The 12,588-nt window shown below is 37.2% G+C and overlaps 1 protein-coding gene across 2 annotated transcripts in view; it reads right to left on the bottom strand.

Moving 5' to 3' along the window:
• Positions 1-11,838, bottom strand: part of LOC119617645 — a 15,890-nt gene extending 4,052 nt beyond the window's left edge. The window contains exon 1 of one of the 2 annotated variants that reach the window (XM_037979296.1): positions 11,076-11,838. In XM_037979296.1, the coding sequence (XP_037835224.1) occupies positions 11,076-11,528 (453 nt within the window). In that variant the 5' untranslated portion in view covers positions 11,529-11,838. The remainder of the gene's footprint in view (positions 1-11,075) is intronic. The other variant, XM_037979297.1, reaches the window with a different exon arrangement.
• Positions 11,839-12,588: the final 750 nt, after the last annotated feature.

Raw genomic sequence — 12,588 nt, 5'->3', positions numbered from 1 at the left:
GAAAAAAAAATCATGTTTGAGTGTAAATGCAGTTTGCAGAAAATTCCCCGCTCAAAAGTTTTTGTCTCTTACGCTGATTTCTTCTTTTAACATTGTGAAGCTCTACTTAGAACCTTCTTAAGATCCAATAGTGCAAAATCCAAATTCTTGCAATTTTTTGACTGGTCTTAAGATTTTGATCAGGAGTGTAAATATATTATATACATATATATATATATATATATATATAGTGTCAAAATATGAGAAAACAGGTCATTGATTTCTGTTTGCCAGTAATTTATTGTTTTACTACACTTATTACAAAACAAGTCTAACCATTTCCAAAAAACTTTTGATCCATAAAAATCCATAGCAAAAAAGATTCATATTTCATATGAATTCTTTGTTTTTAAAACAAAATTCAAATAACCACTCACTTTTTGCTTTTCAACACTGATTCCTGATAAATAAAAATAAAAACAAAATTAGAAATCCAGACACCAAAACATTTCACCACAATATGACACAATGTTGTAATCATTACTGGTGGCTTTTTTAAGAGGATCACTCAAAACCATTAGTTTTGTTTAAAAAGACATGTAGTTCTTACTCTTCTCAACAAGCAGTGGGTGTTGCCATGCACCCCCATCCCAAAGGCCCTCACAGGCAGCCCAGTCCTCATGCAGCAATACCTCCCACCTGCAGTCAGAGCAGGAGACGTCCCCCCCTTCACATCCACACTGCAAATGAATCGTACATGTCTGAAGCCACCGCTGGCTGATCCCGCTCTGGCTTACAGTCAGAACAGGATGTAAATGTAAAACTTTCTTTGGCTAACATAAATTATTGCACAAAAATAACCGAGTATCTTTAGTTAGGACATGTCTTTGGGGCACCAAGCCCATATAAAGGTGGAGGGATATAAAACACGAATTGGTAGAAAAATGTTCATTTGTATTTCTAAACATATTACTCACTTTTTGTGTCCCCTACAATGGTATTTCCATTTGGCCAATAATGGAAATTAGGTAATGATGTCATTTAGTGACTTCTCACAACTTTTACAACAGCCAATAGCTGCTGTCTTTACTGAGAAGTTTGCAACACTGTGTAGAAAAATCTGGAAACTACTGTGATCCTTTCAGAATACTCTGGTTTTATTTCTCATCAAATAAATTCTACTGCTTTAGACCCTGCTAAACACTATTTTTGACACTAGTATGTTTTGGGCCCTTACTTTGCCTTTAAGATATTTTACCTCCATCACCATTACCGACATGCTCCCCCGCTTTACAACTTTATAAGGCGCATATGGTTGTGTGTGTACCTGCAGTCAGTTTGTCTCACATGTAAATGTGAGTAAAAATGATACCACTGTATATCTACATTACCACTGCATTCCTCCATCCAATTTTATCTCTACTGGCATGGAAAAAAAGAAAACAAAAAAGTTGCATGTGTGGACATAAATCATCCAATTCCGTTTTCATGCTGTGAACACATTGCTGCTGTGAGAATGAGTTGTCACATAAGAACAGAGAAGAAGTAACACATTTTGATTTGGTGTTACCCACACTTAGACCCAAGTGTTCACTTTGTCCACAGGATGTCAGATACGCTGAAAAAAGATGAGCAAACTGTGAGTTAGGCTGAAGCTATCGTGTCAATGATCTAAAAAATAGACCCATTTGCGCTAATTGGAGCTACGTAAACATGTTGGCTGTGTGATGCTTCCTATTTACTCTTCGTGAATTATTTCAGTTAAAAACAGATAATCAAAAGCATTCTATATAATCTATGGCATTCTTGATATGACACAAAAGATGGTCTCTACTCAGACTATTCTGGCGCAAATAAAATATTGTAAAAAAGGTGATTTGTTTTTTGTTTTTTTAAAGCAGTGCATTGTTACACACTAGAGGTTATGGTTATTTACTATTATGTTTTTAAAAGCCTTAATTTTGTTACTGGGTTGGAAGCATTTTAAACTTTTGCTGTTTCTGTTTCAGACAGAGAAAACTTGGAATTTCTATTTCAGTACCATTCAAGTCAACAATTAAAAGAATTTCTATGATTTTTTTTCTTGCACTGTCCAATTTAAAATCTATTTGCTTCTGACTAGTATTACCTTGGGATTACTGTGGGGGTAATTTTGCAGCAAAATTTATCAATCCCAGAAATGAAGAATCACAACCAAACAAAGAAAGCCTGAGCTACAAACTGGAAAGCAAGACATTTTTTATCACCCATCTCTGAAGGTAATAAAAAAAAATATTTAATGAAAGGCAGGTGATTATGTTTCTGGTTGTGTCTGTCTGTTAGCAATAAATCTCCTTAACCACTAGACAGATTTTAATAAAGCTCTCAAACTAAACATGGCATGTAAATCTATAACTGATTCAACTTTAATGTCAAACTGATTTAAGAGGACTGCCACAGCCAACTGACATTAGGAAACACAAAAATGTTTATACCTTCAATGTCAGTTTTACAGATATTGAGCTAAAATCTAGTTTGGTAGTAGCTTAGAGTAATTCACAAGTCTAAACACTGACACACTGCATGACATCTTTGCTTAAAGCTTCGCCATTACCATTTGGCATCAACCTTGTTTGTTAGCAAAATATCTCATGTGTCAGGATTTGGGTTTTGTTTTGTTTATTCTTTGAGGTTTCTTTTGTATTTGGGGTTATTGTCTTCATGTTTTGTCTTTGTATAGTTTCTGTTTCTTGTGTTCCTGTCAAATATTTCTTTCCCCTCAGTCAGTCACTTGTTTACTTGCCACGTCCATCTCCACCTGCTCCTTGTTAGTAATCATTCACCTTTTCCCACTTCGCCTAAATATATGAGGATGTGACCGGGTCTTTAAAACCCGGTCACATCCTCAACTTACTCTGTGGTTCGTCTGTCATTTTTCCTTACTATCTGGTTCTGCTCATGTTTGCCTTTAATGACTGTTACGTAGTTGGATTCAGTTTGTGTTGGACTTTGTTTCGTTGCAATGTCTCATCAGCCTTTTGTGTTTGTTTCTTTTATTTTAAATAAATTATTTTCATTCCTGAAATCAAGATGAGTCTGCACATTGGGTTCGCCACAATCTCCTCCCACCCTGATATCATGAACCATTGGACAGATTTTGATGAAACTCTTAGAAAGTAATCACTGGAGATTGTAGATCTACTCATAAACGTTTGGATCTTTTAAACTTCAACAAACACAAAATTAGCTATAACTTTGTCAAATTCAGTGGCGGCTGGTGGTGATATTTAAAAGGGTGGGCTAATATATATATATATATATATTCTCTGCTGCAGATTGAATTCTAACAACAGAAGCATTCAATTTAAAAAAAACTGCTATAAATTAACAGTTTTACAGTTGTTTTTGAGATGAAAAAATGACAAACAACCTCGGAAGCACACCAAAGACCAAGCTTACATAGAGCCTCTGTCAGTTGCCCAACTTAATTTCCCTGCATTAAGGCTTTCAACACTCCTTGATACAATCACACTGATAAAATAAAACAAGACACAATATGTTTTTAAATGAGGCCTACCTTATTTAAAGAGAAGCTCACTCTGACGACTTTTCTGGGATGCAAAAAGGTTAATGACTTCGTTTTTGCTAATATTACTCGCCATCTTGCCTACTCAGTCTACGCCAAACCACGCCCACATACACTCGTGCTGGAGGCACGTCATTGTACGTCCAGGGCTGACCAAAATTAGCCCCAATGAACCGTAAACCGAGGGGGCGTGGCAAGACGTTTGTCAATCATTCTGTATCAGGCAAGACAAGGGGCTGAACGGGGCTGTAAAAAGTTAGCCCTTTGGATAGACCCTGGGATTTTCCACAGGGGATTTTTATACCAATTTTTGTTTTAAATTTAACAAAATGTGTTATATTATTTCTAAAATGTATTTATTTTTAAGTTGTTATTTTTAAGTAGTTTATTTTAATATCTTTATTGTAAATGCCAGAGAGGGCTTAGCCCTACTAGCTCACTTATACCAGCCGTCCCTGGTCAAATTTACAGATATTGAGCTAAACGTCTGTGTTGCAGTAGCTGAGGGTCATTTGCAACACATTATGCTAACTAATGAGATCAAGCATAACGTTATGCTTATAAAAGGCAGAATGTCATGTGCAAATCTTCAAGAATGCCAGGTCTTTAATTTAAGTAACTGACTTTAGGTGCAGAAATGTAAGTTTAATTTGGAGGGCAGTGCACTTGCAAACAACCACTGACCTTTTGAGCATTGATGAAGAGTTTGGAAAATAATTTCTTGATAATAAGAAAATGTTGATAGAAAAAAAAACCACACTGCCTTGAATAAAAAAAAGAATAAATGCAGCAATGTTTGTATTTTGTGTTCCTTCCATTACCTTTGGTAAATTCACATAGAGATTGAAAATAATGATGTGTGTGTGGGTTAGCCCACAAACAGAAAGTCAGTTTTCAGGGTTGGTGGATAATTGACAAATGTGTGTAGATTTGGGGAAATTTAGAGTCAAAGCCAACGTCAACATGCTAAAAGACTCCTACCCGGTCTCAAATTGCCACTCACATTTCTGGATTACCAAAAAGCCCTTTCTAAAACTTTTCACACACTGTCAGCCTTGGCCAACATCACCAATAATTTAAAATCTCAACATGTACTCAGAAACAAATGGCTTTACAGTTTTCCCTCCAGGGATAGTGCATACAGAGAGGAGAAAGGCTTCCTCTCACAGCCTGGTGTTCTGGTAAGAACAAGCTGCTCACGCTCTGATACCGGTGTTTTAAACCTGACCATTTTCACACAGTACTCTGCAATTTTTTAAAATATACTTTCACACTTATAAAAATGTTATCACATTGTGTTTAATGCCAAAATATTTACATAATCTTTTAATGAGATAAGATAATTTATTTCTCATTTTATGTAAATAAAATATGATATGAAGCAATCCAATGTTTCTCTGGTATATTGAGAGTGCTACTGGAGATTGATATCTTAGTAGAAAACATCTATAGCACCTCTGTTCTCAATGTCATTAAAGACAACGAACACAGAATCATTAGATATTAAATATAATATGTTTATCAGCTATTCTCTTGACAACAGAGTAGCAAAAAAACAACAACAACAAAATACAATACTTACCCTGTGGATGCTGAAGAACACTTCTGCAACAGTGCACGATTACTGGGGGCAATATCCATAGAGTGACAGTTTGGGGTTGTGGTGCCCATCTTTAAGAAGGGGGATCAGAGGGCGTGTTCTAACTATAAAGGGATCACAGTTCTCAGCCTACCTGGAAAGAAAGAGCTTGAGTTTGGTTTGTGTAACTAGCAGTAAGTCGGACCTGTTCCCAGTGAAAGTTGGACTCAGCCAGCCCTTTGTCATGGTGCTGTTCATAACTTTTATAGACATAATTTCTAGGCGCAGATTCTAGGTCCAAAGCAACTGGGGTGAGGATCAGCACCTCCAAATCTGAGGCTGTGGATCTCAGAGGGAAAAGAGTGGACTGCCCAGTCCAGGTTGGGGGAGCGGTTTTGTCTCAAGTGGAGGAGTTTAGGTGTCTCAGGGTCTTTTTCATAAGTGAAGGAGGGAGGAAGCAGGAGATCAGGGCAGCATCCACAGTGATGCATTCAATCAACCAATCAGTTGTGGTAAAGAGGGAGCTAAGCAGGAAGGTAAAGCTTTTGATTTACCAGTGGATCTCTAAGTTTTAACCCTCACCTATAGCCATGACCTTTAGGTAGGGACAGAAAGGAGATTGCAAATATGGGCAGCCAAACAAAGTTTCCTCAACAAGGTAAGAATGGTAAGGATAGGGTAAGAAGTTTGGAGTAGAAGGGCTGCTCCTACACATCAAGAGGACCCAGTTGAGGTAGTTTGGACACATGTTTAGAATGCCTCCTAGATGGCTCCCTGTGGAGGTGTTTTGTACATGTCCTTTCAGGCGGAGATCCCAGGAGAAGCTGGTGGAAGTGGTTGGAAAGAGACAGGCTAGGGTTCCTTGTTAAGGCTTTTACCTCCACAACCCAGACTCATATAAATGGAAAAAGACAATAAAAATACTTAGCCTAATTCAGATGTGATATTTTATGTACATTTTCAAGGGATATTAGTTACAACTTCTCTTCAAAAGCTCAAATGTTTAAACCTGAGGTTGTCTGATCTTTTCACACAATTTCAAACTGATTCTGTTTCCCCTAAAAGTAGACAGGTTTGGGGTGGTGAAGGTCTGAACAACAAATTATTTTTTTTATTGCATAAAGTGACAACAATTCAGTGCACTGAGAGTACAAAACACAAACAAAGAAGAACTGGAAAAACCTTAGTACACTGGTAAAAGAGAGAACAAAAAAGAAAAAACATGACAGGTGAGGCACAGAGGAGACACTTTTTAACCATTACCCCATCCTCTAAGAAAGTCCTGACATGAGTTCAAAAATGTTAAGAAGGAAAACTGCAAATTATTCTTGTTAACACTAACATTAGCTAGTCTAACTCTAATTTAAGGCAGAAGTAAGAAAGGTTAGCATCCATTGTCAGACACGTCACAGCATCTAATTCAAAAACTCTAAAAGGAAAACTGAAAAGTGCATTCAATAATTAGAATGTTTACTCACTGCTTACTTTGACTTTGCTTAACATGCAGTGAATATTATTATGTTTAGACAGGAAGGGTATTTGAGATGGGAGGTTCAGCTAAAGGTAAAACTGACAGCTGGGGGAAGTTCAGTTAAGAACCATCACCCTGAATTAAAGCTAAACCTCATATGAGATTCTGGAAGTTCCCATAGGATGGCTAAAAATAACATCAGATATTTTTTTCAGGTGTTGACTGTTGTTAAGTTACTTAGTTCTTACCTTGCTGCTTTGTGTTCAAATTCAATTTTTTCTGACACATTTGGTTGCAATTAATTATTTCATCCTTAAAAAAAGCTCATGTAAAACCATAATTGTGTGCTGGGGGAGCCAGGAGGACTTAAAGCCCCACATTTCTAGTGCACAAACTCTGATTCCAAAAATACAACAGCTCCCACGAACCTTGTCCTGCAGGCATCAATTCCCAAATCAAGAAAAGACTAGAATATTTGGTTTAGTATCATAATACATGTCAGTGGTGACAGCATAGTTAAAAGATGGTACAATACACCTAAGGGGGGTTCTGAAATCAAAATATCAGATTCTTTTGTATTTAAATATAAAGATTTTAAATATGTAATGTACGTAATCTGGAATATAGGAATTCAAACTACTGCAACCTTTTGTTTTTATCTTTTATTTAGGGGGATCAAGCCATCACTTTCCCAAAAATGATTTTGAAGGATGATATTAAGACTACTTCCTGTCCAATATTCTTCCTTTTGTGCCATTCCTGCTACACTGCAAAAAAAATTAAAAAATTCAGAAACGCCACCTAGTATTCAAAAGGAGAACCACAGAAAGTATTGCACCTCTAAAGCTATGGTATAAATGACTACTCTGAGCTCTTGATGTCACTCTTTGCTCGCAGGCAGCAGCATATTTGCGGCTTAAGGAAGGGCGTAAGATTCAATAACCCTCAGCCATTTTCACTCCACATATTAGCAAGGTGGTGAGAATACAGGGAGAATTATTTATTGGCCAAGAAAGAACAAAAATGAATCTCATATGCAAACAAATGTTTTTTCCTTTTTGTTTGTCTGACAGTACATGCCAATCCCTCAGCCTTAGACCTGTCATTAACTGCCTTTTCCACATTCCAACAGAGGGAGGATCAACGTTTCTCCAGCATTGTGCAATCATTCTTCCTGCCTCTGGAAGTCACTTTGCCCTTCCTTAAGAAAGAAAGCCTGACTGATTGGGGTGGACAGATGACTATTCAACTTTCAGCTAGAGCCACTCCTGGCCCTCTCTCTGCTTTTCCTACTCAAGGTCAACGGTGTAAGAAGGGATAGGGTGTCACTCCCAGAGGTGCAATTCACAGCGGCAGACTAGCAAAACACCTGAGCTGTCGAGTACTGATTTAAGACCTTGCATCGTTGCTTTTTTTTTCTTCATTTTTTTTTTATTTTATTTTTTTCACTTTTTTGTGACTTTTCACAACTTAACTGAAGTAAGTAACTGAAATGAAAATCATCCAACTGTGATGAAATGTTTCTTCTTATAGCAGAAAAAAGACGTATGATCGAATATGTGTCCATGCATCATCCAGATTCAGCAATGTTACTTATGCTCTTTGCGAAGGGTTTAACTATTTATTAAAGGGATGAAATCTTGTGTCAAAAAGTCCTATTAGTCATGCACAATCTAACTCTGAATGTGAAAAGTGTTAGATTTTTGTTTCTGTGTCTCTATACTGTTTTTGTCTCATAAATATTGCATTTCAAAGCAAAAATTCATATGATCCCTTATATAACAGATTGCTGTGTTTGTTTTGAAATGAGAGGAAATTAAAAGCTGTGTAGTTGAAAAGAATAAACAGGTAATTGGTCTCAGAGGATGCGATACATGATCTGAACTTTGTTCTCAGATAACTTCATGCTGTTTTAAGATCAAAACTGCCGGTGGTAAAGTTGGCAGCCAGCCCAGTTTACTGCTTTTTATCCCTCCTCCATGATTTTGTAACTCTACAACTGACAAACTCACAACTACCCAAATGTGTTAACATTGATGTAGCTCATAAAAAATAGAACATATATACATATAGTTTTTATACTTCAGTTTTAGTTTCTGTTTTTGCATAAAGTAAAACTAGAGTTTTTCTCTGGCTCCTTAGTCTCTTTTTTCTTTTTCAGAATGTTTTTTTGTTTTGTTATATTTTGTGCTTACAGCTGTATACCTGGATCCATGTTAAAAGCTTACCTCTCCATACATTAAACATTCAGAGGATCTGAAAAAGGCTTTCATTAGTGTTGCTTATAGGAAGGAAAGGCACAGAAAGAACTTTAGTCTACACTTATTTTAATTGCCAAAACCAAAATAATTAATGAAGAACACAAGTTTCTTTTAGGCAATTAATATCTGTCACTTACTGCAATTTATTCTCGACCTGCATTATTAACCACGACTTTGGGACCTATTCTGCAGCATTTCTACATTTCACTTATATAAACTGAATATATGAATACTGTTCAGAAGACCTTTACATCAAATGGAGTTAAAAATAACAAAGTATCATTGATCAAATACCACATGCATTCATTCTCACTCTGTTGTTGCATTGCTTCTTTCTGTGAACATTACAAGTATATATATATATATATATGATATCTATTTAGATATATTTGAGGTGCGGCTGCAGGATTGCTAATTGGCAGTTACGTCAGCCTTAGGGGAGCAAAGTTGTGCCACCAAAGAAAGTTTGTCTTCACCTTTGAATGACTGTCACAACCTGCAGGGCGAGACTGCTGGAGAGTGTTTAGGGGGGAATCTAGTTAGATGAATTAAATTTCATGAGACATGAGATGTAGCATATTTCTGCAGGATGGCTGAAGATGGTTCATTTTTTCACAATATGAGGAAAAGTGCTGTGGATGTGGGATCTCTCAGCTGTCAAAAGGCAGAAATCAAGCAACCTTTTTTGTAATACATCAAAACAGAGCATTTCTTTTGCTCAAACTTAATTTAATCTACACCGTTTAGAACTGAATGTCAGAATTTCATTTGCATTTGTCAAGCCACAAAGATGTTGTAGCTTTACACTACTGGCTTTATTGTTTGCTTAAACCAGGGCACTTCATTACTGACGAAGTGGTGAGAATTCTTCTGGTGTTAGCCTCAAACCCATTTTCTTCTATAAAGCGGTTAGCTTTTTCACTCATTAATTTACCTAAAATACCATTCCAACATTGTTGCAAAAACATTACCCATGAGCAAGTGCAGACAGTTCCATAAGGGTAAGTGAAAAACACAAAACAACAAAACATTTAAACTACAAAGTACATCCTTCTAATAAATAATATAAATTACCTAATTACTTAGCTTGCAACAATTGCACATGGAATTTTAAAAAGGTTTTGGTGGTTAATTCTCAGTTTATTACTTATTTGCAGTTATAGGGCGGTTCAGGTCAGCCTGTGTTGATCAGTAGATTTATCATATTGCCCTTTTGGCAGAGATCGGAACTGCAGAGTCTCATGGACACATTCTGCTAGTTTAAGCTCATTGATAAAGCTACTACTAACACTAGACTTTACATGATCTTATCTAATGCAGGAGTAGCATGCAGCAAAACCTGCTGACCGATAGTGGAGATTTTCTGTTTAAAAAACAATTGTGAGACTAAATTTTGAAGATAAATTATCAGTCATCAGCTTGGAGCAGACAGATCAGACATGAAAAGAACACAGACAACTAAAGACAGAGGGGAGACATACAACAGGACATTTTCTTCAAGATGGGAGGCCTTTTTTTAGTGTTTATCCACACTTAGATTGCCCACAGGTGGATCTTATTTAACTAATTATGTGGCTTCTGAGCGTAATGGTTGGGGCTTTAATGCAAAGGGATGCATTAAATATGCATATACCACTTTTTCAGTTTTTAGAATTATTTCACAAAAGTACATGTCCATGTTTCAAATGTAAGAACAATTGTAACATTTGTATAGTTATCAAATAAGAAAAAAAAAATGCCTGACCCACTAATATGCTCAGACGGGAGAGCAGATTCTTTGTAAATGTTGAGTATTGAAAGCATTGTGATCTGATGCAGTCAAACAACTGCATCACCCCCAATACACACACACACACACACACACACACACACACACCAAGCCCAACTGAGGAACCAGTGAAGCTTTCACTAAAATTTACACTTCAACAACCAATCAAAACAGCAGATTGTTTTAATGTTTTGCTAATTTTATTGATGAAAAACTAAAAGACTGACAGTCTTTTTCTGAAAACTTTCCTTGTTGTGAGTTTACTGTCAGGATACTATGGAGGCTGATAGAGAAAGGGATGTGAGTGATTTGTTTAGGCCCAATCATTTAGTGTTATCTAATATGCTAACATCTGGGATGCTTTATTTAGTTCCACTTATTTGTTGTTTCATACAAAATTACAACACTGGTCATTATAGCTGATATTACAGTTCAGTAAGTTTCAAACTCACCATTAAATAAAGCTGGTAAATTCTGACATGGCAGGACTTGGCAGGATTCAGATCAGGCACACACCGACAAAGTTTTAAGATGTTTATTGTCAACGGACCAATAGCAGGAACAAAGTCTCTGGACTGGACACTCACGTGACCGCTTGGGAACGGGACCGGAACAGGCAAGTCCTCCATGAGCGGCTGCTCGGATCCGAACGGGGACGTCCAAAAGGGGCTGAGGCGAGAGGGGAAATCCAAGTCCAGACAGGGGGTCGATACCAGTAAATCCGAGAGCAGAAGCCAAATCCAAAAGGGGTAAATCCAAGAGGCGAAGTCCAGAGAAACGTAGCAAGGTCGAGTACCAGGAAGCAGAGTCCGATAAGGTGTCCAGAAAGGGGCAGGCAAGAGACGTGGGTCAAGGGACAGGCAAGGGTCGTGATCAGGCAAAGACATGGATAATACGCTGGACATCTACTGGCTTGAAGGCTTTCAATAATCTGGCACTGTGATCTAGGAGCTGTGGGTCTTTATAGTGACAGGAACAGGTGAAGCAGATGAAGGTGATTGTGTAAGGCATGGCAACATGGGCGTGGCTTGGACTGTGGGACTGTGGAAAGTTAAGTGGCTGTGGCAAGAGGCGTGGCAGGAACAGATGGAGCTGTGACAAAATTCAGTTTACTTTATGGATTGGGTTAATCTGAGTCATTCACTAAATTGATTGAGTCACTTGAGTTGTTCACACTGCAAAACCCCCTACTGCAAAAAAACCCCCCAAAAAACAAAAAAACTATGGCAGTGGATTTGCATTATTCAGAGATGTTTATTTTACAATTCCTACAATTCTACACACCAATAAATGAACAATTTAATTGATGTTAATTGAATGTTATGTATGTAAAACATATGTACGACCCATTTCTGGTGAATTTTAGGACCAAATCAGAGACCCAACTTTCTGAGTCAGCAGCAGCAGGGTTTTGGTAAGTTTGCCTACTCCCAAACTTAGTGGCTGTCTGCCAGAGGACATATAGGATCCAGGTTAATTGAGACCTCAGTCTCTTGCCACTGCACACTTTACAAATACCATCCAGCTTTAATCTTCATGATAAATACCTTTAGAGATCTTATCTCTTTATAATAATATGCTAATATGCTTCTATTTTTCTGCTGTTTTACTGCATGAAAAACATAATTCATTAAACTACTGTTTGTCACTGGAAACCCCCCTGGAATGGAAGAAGACAGAGTATTTTGTCCATTTCTGGGATTAAAGACTGGTCCCTGTCAGAGAGCTCTGAGCTGATGTGTGGAGCTCATGTCTGCTAACATTACTGATTACTGATGGTAAACAAAGATTTCATCTCCAGATGTTCAAATTTTTATGCTGTGTTTTTCATTATGACTGTGCAGTGTAATTGAAATGCTTTTATTGGTGATCTCAAGTCATTTTAACTTGTAATCTTTTCAGTACTTGATGGCTGATAGATGCAGAATCCTAATACCATCTGATTGTTGTAATCTATTTACCGAG

This window comes from Kryptolebias marmoratus, linkage group LG14, assembly GCF_001649575.2.
Source record: "Kryptolebias marmoratus isolate JLee-2015 linkage group LG14, ASM164957v2, whole genome shotgun sequence".
Taxonomy (NCBI): domain Eukaryota; kingdom Metazoa; phylum Chordata; class Actinopteri; order Cyprinodontiformes; family Rivulidae; genus Kryptolebias; species Kryptolebias marmoratus.
This window is presented reverse-complemented; position numbering and strand designations above follow the sequence as displayed.